At 42.5% G+C, this 16870-nt stretch overlaps 1 protein-coding gene across 1 annotated transcript; it reads right to left on the bottom strand.

The window, feature by feature from the left end:
• Positions 1-309: 309 nt before the first annotated feature.
• On the bottom strand, positions 310-13306 carry slc6a18 (solute carrier family 6 member 18). Its single transcript, XM_061244263.1, has 13 exons — positions 13197-13306; positions 11261-11433; positions 5526-5666; positions 5031-5168; positions 4319-4500; positions 3863-3973; positions 3546-3658; positions 2992-3120; positions 2285-2441; positions 1891-2095; positions 1238-1397; positions 716-878; positions 310-504 (listed from the first exon to the last, which is right to left on the bottom strand). The coding sequence occupies exons 1-13, from the start codon at positions 13304-13306 to the stop codon at positions 310-312; spliced, it is 1977 nt and encodes a 658-aa protein (XP_061100247.1).
• Positions 13307-16870: the final 3564 nt, after the last annotated feature.

Raw genomic sequence — 16870 nt, 5'->3', positions numbered from 1 at the left:
CTCTGGTAATATCTATTTTTTTCAATAACTTTTCATCTCATGTGTAATCCATACCCTACCTATTCAGGGCTATATCCACAGGTTGCTGCATTTCACACATTATAAATGAATACAGTTGGATAGTAACTGAAGCAATGCAATTTAAGTACATCACTGATTACTGCAACAGTGCATAGGCTTGTGGCCTGTTCTTTAGCAACCTTGCTACACTGCCACTGAATTCCTACGTCACTTTTCATATTTTTGTGCATACAGTATTATAGGGCTTACTGTCCTCACACAGTGAAGGGATTAAAACAATATTTTGTTCTACAAATCTGTCACATAGCCATTGTTATCATAGGCCACTGCATCCCGTGACTTTCTTGCGCGTTTCCATAGGAACCCGCCGAACCTGTAGATAGCGACGATGGGGATGAAGATACAAGCGATGGAGGACAGCAGAACGCAGATCCCAAACACCCAGTCTGGGTAGGGCAGAACTTCGTATTTCGGAAAGTGTTCCTGAAGAATGACATGAAGAAAATGGTTACCGCTTTCTGATGGTTTACCTTATTTTTTTGTATGTAGCGTAATTTACATTCCTCTCTTTACATAGTGAATACTGAACGCCATGCAACCCCAACAGCATAGCTGAAGGCTTTCGCCCTTCTTTCTTGCCACGTTCCTTTGCTCCCTTACATTAGGGAGACTTCATCAAAGCTGATGCACTTACGTAGTCTTTGTTCCATGCAGGATATGTGGGCACTGTGCTAGCCTGGACCACGATGTACGCCAGGAAGACCACCAGCAGCATCACAGGGCTGATGAACCTCCATGTGATCTGCCAGTAAAGGTTGGGTCTCTTCCCCGTCATCCACTCAATATCGTCACTGAACCTAAGGATTTGTTTCATAGAAGGTTAGTGTTAATGAAATGAACGGCAATCATACACAGTGTACCATGTAGCTGGCATCATTTTCACATAATAGCCATTCAATGCACAAGACAACAATGATAAATATGATACATATTATAAAGCTAAATATAAATGCATATTATAACATTGGGAGATGAGATTTATTCATACTGTACATCCTGGTGGTGGCAGTTAAGCTAGTTACTGTACATGCTGGTGGTGACAGTTAAGCTAGTTAGTCATGAAGCTTGTTAAGTAGTAAAATATTTCCTGTTATGGGATTGTTTATTGTTTTTATGGCTTGTGTTTTAGCTTGCTATTAAAGCGGTATCACAGCACCTGCCAATTCCGTAGACGTAAACCACAGCGATGATCTCAAAGAAGGCTATGATGAGCAGGGGCACAGACCCCACATAGTTGTTGAAAATCTCCAGCCAGTAGTTCCCTGAGCCCAATGTGAAGATCAGGGCCACGCAGAAGGAGACGAGACACATCAGTCCTGAGAGGAAGTGGACAAGGCTTAAAGCAAAGGAAGCAACCATTTTGGTCTGTATGATCGATCTGTGTAAGAACACATAAATCTCACATGCTGTAGTCAATGGGCAAAATCTGACAAAGTAAAAAGGTATAGTTCTCAAAATAAGTTCAACAAAGATAAGAATAAAATATGAATGTGAATATCATGCAATGCAAACCAGATATAATTTTTTTCTGGGTATAGCTTTTGAGCACCACATACTCCACCCTGGTCCTAGATGGCCAACAATGCTTTATTCTAGCCAGGCTCTAAGTCAGTTTATTCAGTGATATATTGAGGTCACTCAAGTTTTGCTTACCTGTCCCACTCTGAAAGCCTATCAAGTTTAAATTGCACTGGAATGGATTCTGCATATCTAGTATTATATGTGGAGTTGTTCCACTTTTGGGTAGGGTGTGCTTTCTAACCATGCATCAAATGGCTATGTGAGTACCAGATATTTATTATTTTTTACCTGTGAAAACCTCTTTAGGAATCCAGCTGGGCACCAAATGCAGGTCCAGCAGGGGGGTGAGGACCCCCTCCAGGTTTCCAAACATGGAGGAGAGGCCCAGACTGAAGAGCATAAGGAAGAAGAGCACGGCCCACACCTGGGAGCCTGGCATATTGATCACTGCCTCTGTGAACACGATGAAGGCCAGGCCTGTCCCTGACGCACTCTGGGTGGGGCAGACACACAGGGAACATCCTCACTCATGGGTCAGAGGAAACACCAAAGCATGTAGAGTGTATGTACACAGCCTAGCAATGCTTCATGTTCAGATACACTGAGGAATATAGAAAAACATTTTTAAAAAATAAATAAAAGCAGTCTGTCAGTTGTCAGTATATAAATCTGCTGTTCAAACCTGTTTCAGGAACTCTTCCAGAACACAGCTTTCCAGATTGAGGCTTGCAACCTTTTCAGGATTGGTTGCATTTAGGTCTTCCAGCCAGAAGTCATAGTTTTCCAGTGTTATGTTCATATCCGCAATGTTAAACGCATTCGTCAGGGACAGGATATTGCTGCAAGATCATCAAAAACCATTATCACTGAGAATTGGAAATAGAAATCATATCACAGCAATTTTCTTATTTAGTTATTATTATTAAAATAAATGTTTGTATTAGAAAATAATGCACACACTGGATCTTGGAACACTGTTGCAAATGCCTGGTCATTTCTCTTATTTGAGAGAAGATTAATTGCTGACAACCAGCAGTAGAACTGGTACAATAATAACTGATTATATAAACATAGCACAGAAGTGATTCTACCCTGTCTGTCAACAAAGAGGTCTCACTTTTCCTTTTTCAGAAAGACTATTACCTGTCTTTACATACTCACAGTCATACAGATAACATCTTAACATACTACTGAGCCAACACAATGATAAAAAGGAAATAACTCAATAATGCATTTAGATTCCCTCATGCATACTCTTATCACCACCATACAGTCATTGAACTTTGTAAATATATATGCTATACAGTATACACACACATGCATGCACAGGCACGCACTACAGTAAGCTCAATATTAGATTTTCTGCACTGGTAAAATGATGAGACTCACGTATGTAGGCACTGATTCAAGTTAGAATTTGCCTTGAACCCAAGAATAGCAAATATGGGAATGGAGGCATAGATGGAGGTTGCACTATTTATGCATCCAACTATTAGAGCATCTTGTTCACAATTATTTCTGAAAGACAAAACAAAAACATAAACCAAAAACACACATCATTCACCTCATCATGAAAATGCATGCATCAAAGCTGTGTCAAAACTCCAGAATACAATATCTGTACTATAACCATAGCTGGATATATTTGGATGATGAGGCTTTGGTCAAGAGAAGATAGTTCCCCAGCTAACACAACATGTTCTCACAATGTTACTAGAATGTGTGGACAATGTTATACCATTTCCACTACATGGCAACACCGTTGTGAGAAGGTTTTGAGTTAGTGTGTGATTAGATTGAATATTAATAGCCCCAAAAGGGCTGGTACGTATAAACACATACTTTTTCTGTGGTTTATCAAAAGTTCATTTAGGCTCCTTTCTGTAGGGGTTACAAGAAAGCCATTGCCTTTTTGCCCTTTTCAGAGGGAGTGTGCTGCTTACTTCTGAGGATTGTAGCTGGAGAAAGCAATGAGGCCACCAAAAGCCAGGGACAGGGAGAAGAAGATCTGAGTGGCAGCATCCAACCACACCCTCGGATTTTTCAATGTCTCCCACTGCCATAATATCAATATTCACAAGCGTCATTTACATGAGCATCATACTCAGTCTCAGTCCTCACTGCCTGTGCACAGCATGAACTGTTTTCCTCTGACTTGTGTCTGTGTGGGACTATGCTGCTATAAGAAACAATACCAGATGTGTTTCAGAGGAGAATGTGCAGGCTAGAGTCTCTGCTTTAGATGGGCAGCAGTACTCACATCTGGGGAGAAGAGGTAGACCAAGCCCGACGTAGCACCAGGCAAGGTGAGAGCCCTGATCAGGAAAATGGTGAGGACAAGGTAGGGGAATGTGGCTGTGATGTACACTGCCTGTAGAAACACACAACACACAAATATCAGCAGGTACGTAACTGCAGTGCAGCGGGATAGGTTTAACACTGTACCTTCAATGAGACATTGACGGGTATGATTAAAGTAGGGTTCTGCCATATTTTGGTATATCTTTCTGTATTTTACATTTGAATGTCTTCACCTTCAAGCTTTAATTCCCTGGTTTTGTGAGACTGATTGTCAGAAGATAATGCTGGTTCCTGTCTCCAAAAGAGATGCAGTCTTGATGGCATTGCTTTGGTCTTGAGTCCTGTCCAAACCGCGTAAATCTATTCCCTGCTCTAGGTGGGGATGTAAGTGCAACACCCCTGCCCCAGTGCTCACCTTGCCAATGGTCTCGATGCCACGGATAAAGCAGATATAGACAAGGCACCAGGCGGTGGCTAGACACAGCACTAGCCACCACTGCAAAGAGCCACTATCCTCGATGTTAGGTGTAATGTTCAGAGTCTCACGATACCAGAAGTAGTTCACAGGTGAGCTTTTCTCACATTCTGTCACATATCCTGCAACAGAATGTACATGCATTGTGGTGTTTTGTCAGACTGCATTTATAAACGGACGACACAATATGCACTTCAGTGTAACAAACAGCATTTTATATGACCACTTTATTAGGTAGACCTGTACTCCAGCTCCTTAATGCAAATATCTAATCAGCTGATCATGTGGCAAGAAGTCAATGCATAAAAGCATGCAGACATGGTCAAGAGGTTCAGTTTTTGTTCAGACCAAACATCAGAATGGGAAAGAAATGTCATCTAAGTGACTTTGACAATAGAATGATTGTTTGTGCAATCCATCTCCTAGGATTTTCGTGCCCAACAGTCTCTTGAGTTTATCCAATGAGTGGCATTTCTGTGGGCAATAACGCCTTGTTAATGAGAAATGTCAGAGAAGAATGGCCAGACTGGTTCAAGCTGTCAGGAACAGTAACTTTGGAATATTTGGATGACAATATATAAATATCTATCCCAAAGAAATTTAAACATTACAATGCACATAAATTCTACATTATTATTACTGTGTCATTTACCTGTTTGGTTTTCATTGATTGGACAATCTCTCCAGGGAAGAGGATCTTGAAATGAGTGGAAGAAGTACCAGAGTACCCAGGCCAGGATGGTGTTGTAAAATAGACCAACTAGGAAGGAAACTATCATGGACGCTATACCTGAGAAAAGGAAATGACATTGTTAACAGGAAAAGGGTAATGGGGTCAAGAGAACTTCTCACTACTCTCTGTACCTGGACCAATAAGGCTCAGATCTAGCTAGTGTGTGCTTTCTCCTTGTTGAATTACTGTACTGTACTGTTTCCTATTTTATGGTAAATTCAGTGCCTGCCAAACTGATTTGTGAATGTGTGAACATTAATTGTTGACCAAATAACTAGATAAAATAGATAAAAAATAAAAGAATTCATACATAGCCTGTCAAAGCTCTTTAATAACCAATAATTAATAAATAACTAGCCTTCAGCACACCTGCCATGCAATGAATGTCCCCAAATTGGCCCCTGTACTACTCACCTACACCCCCAAGGTAGGGTGATATGGAGTTCCACACGCCGATGCTTCCCATACGCAATCGCTGCCCAATGGCAAGCTCAAGATGCAGCAGCGGCAGTCCCTCGAATACCAGTGCAATCAGGTAAGGGATCAGGAAAGCACCTGAGAGAGAGTTTAACTGTTGGAGAATTATGTGCAGTAATATAACTGGCACATTACCTAACAACAAACCTAATTCCAGAAGGTTGCAGTTGGCAGTTGGATTCCTGGTTAGGATGCTTCTTTTAACTGTATTAAAAGGTATATTTAACCAGAATTTTCCATAAGATTCAGTTCTGAACGTGGTTTTCCAATACAGTGCTACTACTGAAATATGTTACTACTGAACTTTACCATTGAAAAGCATCAGACAATCTTTATTTAAAACAGATTACCCATTGCCCTCTTAAGAAACTTCAAGGACTTTAATATGGCTGTTGATGGGTCTATAATCCAGCCCCACAGTTAAGAAACTTGGAGTCATCTTGGGCCGTGCCCTTTCTTTACAGCCCCACATTAGATGCATTACAATGTCAGCCTTTTTCTAGACTCTCCCTCACTGATCTTGTCGCAGAAATCCTGATCAATGCATTTGTGATTTGCCTTCTAGACTACTGTTATTCCATACTGTTCTGCCTTCCATCGACTTCCTTTGATAGGCTACAGTTTGGATAGAATTCTGCCGCACAGGTACTCGCCGTACCAGACAAAGGGTACACATATCTGTTACCCTTCATGGACTTCATTGGCCCCCAGTGAAGGACCAGAAACTCTCAAATGACCTCTCACCTATAAAGCACTAAATGGATAACCACTCTTACCTCACAAACCCACTGCATCCTTACATTCCCGCACACTCACTCACTTTAATGCCTTCAAACTCCTCATTGTCCAACTACACTTTGTCCATTACATTGCATGAATGGCATTTGGCAGACGCTCTTATCCAGAGCGACGTACAGTTGATTAGACTAAGCAGGAGTCAATCGGTTGTGCTCTTGCAGGTCCCAGTTATGTACTTTAACCACAACGGACAGACCGCCCCTGAGTTCTATGGGCAACTGTGCATTCAGCTCAATAGCCCACAGTGTTAAATAACATGTTATCATCATTATTATTATTATTATTATTATTATTATTATTATTATTATACACTCTCACTGAACACTTCATTAGGAACACTATACTAATACTGGGTTTCTCTCAAAACAGCCTCAATTCTTCATGCCATGGACAAGATGTTGAAGACTTTGAGATTCTGTTCCATATTGACAAGATTGCATGATGCAAGTTCTGCAGATATGTCAGCTGCACATTCATGCTGCAAAACCAAAGGTGATCTATTGGATTCAGATCCGGTGACTGGAAGGCCAGAGAAGAACTTATTGTCATGTTCATAAAACCAGTTTGAGACAACTTTTGCTTTGTGGTGGTGCATTATCATGCTGGAAGTAGCCATTAGAAGATGAGTACATTGTGGCCATGAATAGATACACATGGTCAGCAACAATACTCAAATCGGCTGTGGCATTTAGGCGATCATTGATTGGTATTAATGGGCCCAAAGTGTGAAAACAGTCCCCACACCATTATACCACCGCCAGCAGCCTGGACTGTCGACACAAGGCAGGTTTGGTCCATGGATTCATGCTTTTGGTGCCAAATTCTGACCCTACCATTTGTATGCCTTGGCAGAAATCAAGATTCATCAGACCAGGCTATGTTTTTCCAGTCTTAAACTGTTCACTTTGGTGAGCCTGTGCCAACTGCAGCCTCAGCTTTCTGTTCTTGGCTGACAGAAGTAGAATCCAATGTGTTTTTTTATACCCAAAGACATATTTCTGAACACATTACTCAACAAACAGCTTTTATTTTGTATTTTATTTTATATTTTTGCATTAAGTGAAGATTAATATGACAAACTGCAAAATATATCTAGCTTGTTATGTATAATGCACAAAAGCTGTTTGTTTAATATTTCCTATGAAGTGAGATGCGTTTGTTATTTCTGAGAGCATGGTTATCAATACTATCTCAATCCCGCTCTGGAAACATTAAAGAATAACCTTTTAGATGTTTACATTTATCACAGTAACTAGGGAACAACTGATTTCCTTGGGTGTGTGGGTGTGTGTGTTTTCTTTTTTTTTGTTGTACACACACAACAGCTGTCAGGCACTTGTTCAATACTTTGTTTTATATAAAAAATAACATATGACAAGCTAATAAAATGATCAAAGGAACATATTTGTTGTATACCGCAGATTTTACGACCACAAGGCAAAACCATTGGAGACATACTGAAACAACTTTTAATCCAGTAAATCCAAGCACTGGTAACATTATGATGCCTTTCTGCACTTCAAAACAGCTGAATATATAGATTTTTCAAGGGCAAACACAACACTGTTTGTTATAATGATCTTTTACTTGGAAAATGATTTCTTGTCCCCTAGATTCACACTCAGACCAATTAAAAATAAACTGTTTTTTGCATTAATCAGGTAACATTAATCGTTTTCAGCTGTCATGTGTTACAGTGCCATGTGACTTTTTTTTTGTTTGGTTTTTTTTTGTCAACAATAGCACCTAGTCCTGTGAAATGTAAAGAGATATGGTATCATGATGTTAATGACCTTGTTTTCTTTTCAAAATCCAAATTTGACCTTTAAGCACAATGCACCATGTATGATTCATGCTCTCCTATCTGAACAATTGAAGCTACCAAATGGGCCGGCCACCATGCCAGTATTATCCAAGCTTTCAATCATTCAAAACATATTCACAATGCGTGCTACCCCAGAGATAGACATTGGTTCAGAAGGTAAATAATCACAAACTAGATAAGTTCCCTGACATTTTGTTATAAGCCAGAATCCAATGACTATTCAAAAATTAAGTTTGGGAAAATGTCAAGAAACATGTGCAAATGGCATTTAGCCATTCCCATTATTCATAACCATACACTGTTAACAGATTCTCATCCTTTCTCATTTCCTCAATGGACAGCATAGGGAATTGGTAGCTTTGCTGACATTTTTCAGCAAAATGGCCTCCATGCATTCCAGGATTTAAAATCACAATACAATCTATAGCCACATTATTTTACTTTTACCTACTTCTGCGCCTGGCAATGAAAACGTACGTGGTCCCCTGAGGAACAGAGCTTCCCACACGCAATACATGCCATGCTGGATATGAGAAATATGAGGAACCAGGGGTTTAATCTCGGCCCTCTAGTCTTTCAAACTCCTTACAATCCAATCAGTTTGGGATAAGGATCTATCCACTAGAAAGGAAATACAACTTTCAGGCAAAGTGGTCTTTAAATAAATTTGGACAACTAAGTAATTTATACGAGATAGTAAGTAGTTTCTACAAATTAGTTAACTCCTTTCTACGATATATATCTTGTTTATATGAGATAGTTAGTAGTTTTTATGAGTTACCGTAAATGCTCAAATTGTGTCGGGGGTCTTTTATTTACTTAGGCTGCACAAAGCACAGGCCTTTATTTGGGGCAGGCTTGTATTCGAGGCAGGACTTTTTTTTTTTTTAATTAGGATTCTGTTGTAGAATTTTATTCCTAGAAATAAAGTAAAAGGCTACACTTAAAATGGGCCAACACTGTTCAACACTTCCTGTAACCGTTCAGAAATCAATTAGTGTAGGCTAATCAGGAAACACCGTTTGATAAGTCATAGTGTAAGTCTTAACACACTTAGTTTACTGCAAATATTCTCGGTCTTTTTAGTTGGCTAGGTAAGCAGTGTTTGGATAGTTAACTTTGGTCACTTTTGCTCTGTTTGTTTGTTTCTTTGTTCTCAAAAAAAAAAAAGGCCCTCGTCCTTATCTTTGTTGTACAGGTAGCAGTTGAAATTGTACTTCCCTCTAGGGTCTTTCAGCGAACTTATCCCTGGTTATGGGTATGCACTTTGTTGTACGTTGCTCTGGATAAGAGCGTCTGCCAAATGCCAATAATGTAATGTAATGCAAGGCCCCGACCAGCTCGTCAGGAGCATTTGGGGGTTAGGTGTCTTGCTCAGGGACACTTCAACACAGCCCGGGCGGGGGATCGAACCGGCAACCCTCCGACTGCCAGACGACTGCTCTTACTGCCTGAGCCATGTCGCCCCCCAGAATAGAATCCCGGACACAATTTGAGGATTTACTGTAGTTATCTTGTTTATACATATTATCGAGATAACTAACTCATGAAAACAAGATAACTAACTCCTAAAAATGACTTATTCTCTCATATAAATGGGTTAGTGGTCCATTTTTTTTCTTCCATTGGCAGCAATACGCTTCCGTAAAAAAATATTGGTCACAAAAAAACCTTTTTATACCATACGGTATAAAATCCTATGAAGTCACTTATGAGGAAATAAATGCCCGACAGGGTGTTGCTACGGTCCAACGCGCAGCAGAGGTACAGAATGTGAGTTAAACAGTAACGGTTTTGTTAACAAATAATGGGACCCCTTTTCACCTTTGGAAGAGTGTCACCCCATAAACTCTCATCCTCAGCATAATAATATTGGGCAGGAGTCCTGAGTGATGTGTTCTGTCTGTCTAGGTATAAAGATGGGCAAAACCATTACAGTATCAGAGAACTACAAATGCTTGTACTTGATCATGTAATGAAGCTCGACCAAGATTGAAGTCTGCGTAGGCCTGCATCATTCTGAACTTGATTATTCCTCCACAAACGTCCACAGGCTTTGTGTATATCCACAGAAATTCCTTGTCAATGTATGCCCATATTCTGCTGTGCAGTGTCAACATTGCTGACACAATGTTAAAACAATATATTAATATAAAAACAATCTCTAACTCCTTTTTTCATTAATGCAAGCATCAAAGTATCATGGTAAAAAATGCTCAGTCATTTATATTTGGCATTAAACATATGCATTGTTCTTTGAGTAGGCCAGGCATCTGTAATAGATAGACATTGTGTTCAGAAAATGAGTAATTACTTGCTGGGCTATACAAGATGCAATCCCGGTACAGTACAGTGTATGATGATAGGGTTATATGGTAGGCAAAGCTAGGCTGAGCTGACTTCCCTCTGGCATAAGAGCTGATTGTAGTTTTCTCCCTTATCAACAAAAAAGAGCCTGCAACACATGAGCAGACCATATTGTCTGGACTCTACTTTCTTTCCTCTATTCCTCAGAAATTTAAGAGGTAAACATAGATTCACTGAAAGTATAAACCCCAGTAACCCCAGTAACACTGATTTGAAACCTAAAAACTATATAGTTTGTATGCTGCAATTACCTCAGCAGTAATTCTAAATTAACTGGTAGAACTGTAGCCAGGTATTGTAAATGATACATATTCTCATTAAGCATTAAGAACTAAGAGAAGTCAATGCAACATTGCCTACCTCTTTCACTCGTCGTGTGTCTATTGAAGGTGATTTCAAAGTCATGATGCTACAGACCTGAGCTGGTGACCCTGAAGTTATGACTAGTAAATGCTCAGTACTTAAATCACTTCAGAAGAAGTAGCCTTTCAGTCTACTGTCCTACTGTATAAAAAGGTGCTTGCCTTTTGATAACATAAACAAGAGGATGGATATTAGCTGTACATTTTGTTATTGCCTCACATGTAATATTCACAAAAAATACAAGTATATTGCAAATGAGAAAGAGATAGGGTATGTACCACTGATTCATAAGTGAAAAATAAAGTAGGTTATCACTCACCTCCTCCATAAACCTGACATAAGTAAGGGAATCGCCACACATTGCCGAGACCCACAGCAAATCCAATGCAGGTGAGGAGGTACTGAACCTTATTGTCCCATTTGGGCCTCTCATCAATAGACTTGTTTTTTTCTATCTCATCTACACCCATGGCCATTTCCTTCTCCATCTGCCTGTCAGTCACGTAGGAGCTACGGTCAATGCAGTGCTAGGTCCTTTCCTCTGTTGGGCTACTTTGGTCTGGTCTGTAAGGTATGCTACACTCTCCCAAGCTTTTATATATGTGTGACACATTTTTCCATTTCTTTTAACTGGAGGAAGGGAGGGGCCTCTGTGTGCTGAATTGTGGTTGGGTTGATGTGTTTTGGTGAGCATATCAGGAAAGATTGTTCTGTGTGTTCTCCCAAGTTGTGTGTATGCAAAGCTTTCAGGGCAGTGGGTTAATTGATAACTCAAGAAGGTGGTCTGTATCCTCCAGGAAGGGAGAGTTCAAATATGAATTGTACACCACCCTATTTTATGAGCTTATATTTCACTTTGCAGTGCTTTTATCCTGCCCTTGGTCTGAGAAAAGAGTAACTGCATCACAGAATGGATAGACAGTATTATAGGGTACAGTGTGCACAGGGGACTCATCTTCCCAGTCCTCCCTCACCTTAATAGAGAATTATTGGGACCTACACATTTTTTATTTTGCTCTTCCAAAAAAGTGTTTTTGGGAAAAAGGAAAAACATTTCCTGGAATAGCTTACCACTGGTTATCATTAGTTTCCTGGTTAGCTTGCTGGAAATGTCAATGACTATTTTCTAGATATCTGTGATGTTTTATGACCCCCTGGCCTATCCATAGATAATTGACTTATCTGAAAATAGATATTTCCTGCCTTTAACAGTTATGATGTCACGTTTCATGTTGTCATGTCATGTTTTATGTTTAGTTATTGTCTTGGTTATGTTATTGTCATGTCACGTATTATGTTGGTCTAGTCATGTCATGTCTGTGTGAAATTGTTTGCCTCCTGTTCGTCAGTGCATCTTTCGAGTGTTATTGGCAAGCCATTTATCTACCCGTTACAGTCCAAGCCTGTTTATTGACCATTGTTTATTGACTTCTGTTTTGTGGACTATCGCCTGCCTGTACCACGACTTAGCCTGCTGTTTTTGTGGTTTTGCCCCGCGGAGCAGACTTCGGTCTTGACTCTTGCACCGTCATTGACCCTGAGCCTGCATGCCATCTGCCTGTACTTCTGCCCCGCTGACAGCTTTCCTGGCTACCGGACTTCCCGCATGGTGAACCGACTACGAGACTGCCTTCTCCCTCGGTACTGCACTTTGGTTTTCTGGCTGGATATTTACATGTATGAACATTGCTTGTTTTTGACTACGCTCTCTGGATATTCCCCAAATAAACCCCTGACGGGACTTTACTACACTACTGTTTCTGAGTCATACATTTTGGGTCCAAACCCCCCACGCACCCGTCTCAGAACAATTTTGCCAACATGGACCCGGCTGACTCAACCGCCATGTTCTACGCCCTCCAGGAACAAGGCGCCATCGTCCAGCAGCACTCTCAAGGAATCTCCAAACTTTGTCTGGAGATTTGAGAGCTGTGTGTGGAGATGAGGAGACTCGCCATCGTGGTTAAGCCACACCCACTGGAAGAACCTGCCAACCCGCCTGCACCTCCACCTTCCAACCCCATGGGAACCTGGCAATTCCGGGAGCCACAACAACCCCCCCCCCTGAGAGGTTCGGCGGAGAACTGGAGAGATGCAAGGCGTTCCTGCTCCAGTGTGACTTTGTGTTCCGGCAGCAACCGCAGACCTATAACAGTGATGACTGCTGGATTGGCTACGTAATGGGGTTACTCAAGGGGAGAGCCTTGGACTGGGCTACAGCTGTGTGGTCCGGGGGTTCATTCCCTCCCCGGTACCTGATCTTCGCCGAAGAAATCCACAAGGTCTTCCAGCACGCATCCAGCGAAGAGAGCCGTCCCAGTGTCTGATCGCCCTTCGCCAAGGCAGGAAGACTGCAGCGGACCATTCTATCGACTTCCGCATTCTCGCGGCAGCCACCCACTGGAATGATGCGGCTTTGGCAAACCTGTTCCTGGCCAGCCTGAGTGAGACACTCCAGGACGAGTTGGCGCGACTTGAACCCATTACTCAGTTCGACCCACTCATCCGTGCCGCCATCCATTTGGACAACCGTTCCAGACAACGCCGGACTGAGAGACCGGACCCACCTGGCCAGCCGTACCCCAGGTGAGGGCCAAGTCCCAGACCAGAGGAGAAGCAAACCGACGGACTCAAACCCATGGACCTTTCCCGTGCCGGTATGAAGATCTCAACTGAGGAACGGGCACGTCGGAGAGCTTCTCCACCGCCCCTATCCTGGTGCACCCCCGATCCCACTGACCAGTTTGTGGTGGAGACTGATGCGTCCGAAACTGGGGTGGGAGCCATGCTTTCGCAAGTTTCTTCCTCTGACAATTGGCTGCACCCTTGTGCCTTCCTCTCCAAGAAGCTCTCACCAGTGGAGAGGAATTACGACGTGGGGAATCGAGAACTCCTTGTGGTCAAACTGGCTCTGGAGGAGTGGAGGCATTGGCTGGAGGGATCCGAGGGAGGGAACTTGGCATACCTCCAGACGGCCAAAAGACTGACTGTTCTTTGGAAGATTCAACTTCACACTCACTTACCGCCCGGGTTCTAAGAACATCAAGCCAGATGCCCTGTCCCGACAATTTGACACCTGTCCTGAGCGTGAGGCGCCTGAGAACATCCTCCCGGGTTCCTGCACCGTTGCTTCCGTAACCTGGAAGATTGAGGCGGTGATCCAGAGGTCCAACCCGGGAACACGCCTCTACGTCCCATCAGCTGCTCGGATACCGGTGATTCAATGGGCTCACTCATCCCTCTTGTCTTGCCATCCCGGCTTTACCCGCACCTTGGCGGTGCTTAAGCGGAAGTTTTGGTGGAGCTCCATGATCCCTGACACCAGGCGCTTCATCAAGGCTTGCACTACCTGCGCCAGAAGCAAGGCCTCCCACCAAGCCCCTGCTGGTCTGCTCCAACCTCTGCCCATGCCCAGCCGACCCTGGAGCCACATGGGGGTGGACTTTGTTACCGGACTTCCCCCTTCCGAAGGTAACACCACCATCCTCACCGTGGTGAATCGTTTTAGTAAGGCAGCCCAATTCATCCCCCTACCTGGATTACCCACCTCCCAATAGACTGCGGCCGTACTGATAAAGGAAGTGTTCCACATCCACAGAATTCCCTCAGACATTGTATCCGACCGTGGCCCACAATTCATTTCTCAAGTGTGGAAGGCTTTCTGCCTGGCCCTTGGTGCCACGGCTAGCCTCTCATCTGGCTACCACCCCAAGTCCAATGGTCAAATCGAGAGGGCCAACCTGGATTTAGGAGCCGCCTTATGTTGTGTGTCAGCCAAGAATCCGGCTTCATGGAGCAAGATGCTCTCCTGGGTTGAGTACGCACACAACACTCTGCCCTGCGCCGCCACCGGAAAATCTCCTTTTGAGATCTCCCTGGGCTACCAACCTCCACTGTTTCCTGACCAGGAAGCTGAGATCGCTGTTCCCTCCCTCGCCACCCACATGAAACGATGCGCTAAGATTTGGAGGGATGCCAAGGCCGCGCTATTACGCACGGCAGACTGTAATCGGCTGATCGCCACCGCACACCAGCTCCTGCCTACAAACCAGGTGACGCCGTCTGGCTGTCCACTAAGGACATTCCCCTCCAATCCACCTCCCACAAACTGCAACCCCGTTTCATTGGCCCCTTTAAGATCCACAGCATTGTCAACCCATCCTCTGTTAAGTTGTCACTCCTTGCTTCTCTTAAGATTCACCCCACGTTCCATGTGTCATGTATCCTCTCACCCCCTATGTCCCCCTGATCCCCCACCGCCTCCCCCCCACATTATTGATAACCACCCCGCTTTTACTGTGAAAAAACTATTGAACATTCGTAAGAAGGGCCGTGGTGTACAATACCTGGTTGACTGGGAGGGCTATAGCCCTGAGGAGCGTTTCTGGGTAGCTACCAGTCTCATTTTGCACAAATCTTTAATCACAGACTTCCATCGTGACCACCCTGACAAACTCAAAGGACCGCCAGGAGTCGGTCGTTAAGGAGGGGGTCCTGCACTTTGGTTTTCTGGCTGGATATGTACGTGTAAATTTGCTTGTTTTTGACTACGCTCTCTGGATATTCCTCAAATAAAGCCCTGACAGGACTTTACTACACTACTGTTTCTGAGTCGTGCATTTTGGGTCCAAACCCCCCACGCACCCGTCTCATATGAATCGACATTACAATTTTAAGGGGATTCCTTAAGGGCTTATTTTATTTTTTTGTGGTTTTATTTTCATTTTAATTTCACACATATAAATTGATTGTTTTAAATTGTGAAGCCTAAAAAACTGTGAAAATGTAATTGTGTTCTAGAACTACAGTACTGTACATGGATTCACATGTTCAGTGCAGTGAACTGTAAGTATTATTCAGATGTTTTTGGAGTGCTCTAATATAAAGTAATCTATCTTTAAGAATAGGATACCATAGTTTTGTTTATCTCTAGCAGGGATGTTTGAATAGAAGATCTCCTCTTCATCTTAATTAGTAATCTCAGATGCTAATTACCACTTCTATGCCAATGCTATCATATGTACAGCCTGTTCCTGAGCTACAGGAAGTACAACCCCTCCCAGCACTCTGAGGCCAGTACAGTCTCTTCTCAAGCTTTGATAAGCAACCTCCACACAGTGCTTGGTGCCATTCGCATGCCAATTAGCTGTCTAATTAACATAGGTGAAGCTTTCGTGCTTGTGATTTGACTTCCAACAATGTCATGGTGCTCCAAAATGTAAAAAGTCCTGGGCTGGTGGATAAAATGACTGCCAGGATATGGTATGAGAGTAAATGCTCAGTAATGTGGAAGACCGTGTACACTTAATTAACCACATGCGTACTTGTGTCTGTTTGTCAGCAGCCAGATAAAGTTGTTTTGCCCAGTCGTATGATAAAGATGTTTTGCTTAAGAGTTGATTCATCAGGAACAAGAAGAATGTGTGCATGGCTGGAACAATATAGAACATGAAAGTGGATAGTTTGAACGTAAAACACAGAGTATATACACTCAGCGAGCACTTTATTAGGAACATTTTTACTTTATTACAGCTACTTCTAATCATCCAATCATGTGGCAGCAGTGCAATGCATACAATCATGTAGATGCAGGTCAGGAGCTTGTCCATCTCGAATAGGGAATATGAGAAATTGGCTCCTGTCTGGCTCCATTTCTAGTATACTGTAACAGTATTTTTCTGAACTGAAACACTTTAAAAAATCAATTGTTTCAGAAATAGTCAAAATTGTGCTATATCATTATCCATTAATATAAATATTCAATATATGACCCAAGTCGGGCCCAGTTACAGCCTGATTCTGGCAAATATTTAAACAGAGGTGGAGATACAAGTCAAACAGAATCTGACCCCTTTATTAATGTGAAAAAGCGGGCTACTGCATAATTTAAAGCATGCATTTATTTTAAAATGAACACAGAACATATGAA

This window comes from Conger conger, chromosome 1 (assembly GCF_963514075.1).
Source record: "Conger conger chromosome 1, fConCon1.1, whole genome shotgun sequence".
In the NCBI taxonomy this organism is placed as follows: domain Eukaryota; kingdom Metazoa; phylum Chordata; class Actinopteri; order Anguilliformes; family Congridae; genus Conger; species Conger conger.
Note: the sequence above shows the minus strand (reverse complement) of the source record. Positions and strands in the feature narration are given on the sequence as shown.

Bases quoted from the DNA above. Each gene is read 5' to 3' on its own strand.
- slc6a18 (XM_061244263.1), bottom strand. From the start codon at position 13,306: ATGGTCCGCTGCAGTCTTCCTGCCTTGGCGAAGGGCGATCAGACACTG. The intron at 4,501-5,030 runs GTAAATGACACA...ATTCTGTTGCAG, and splicing joins AATCAATGAAAACCAAACAG to GATATGTGACAGAATGTGAG. The intron at 505-715 runs GTAAGTGCATCA...GTCATTCTTCAG, and splicing joins CTGCATGGAACAAAGACTAC to GAACACTTTCCGAAATACGA.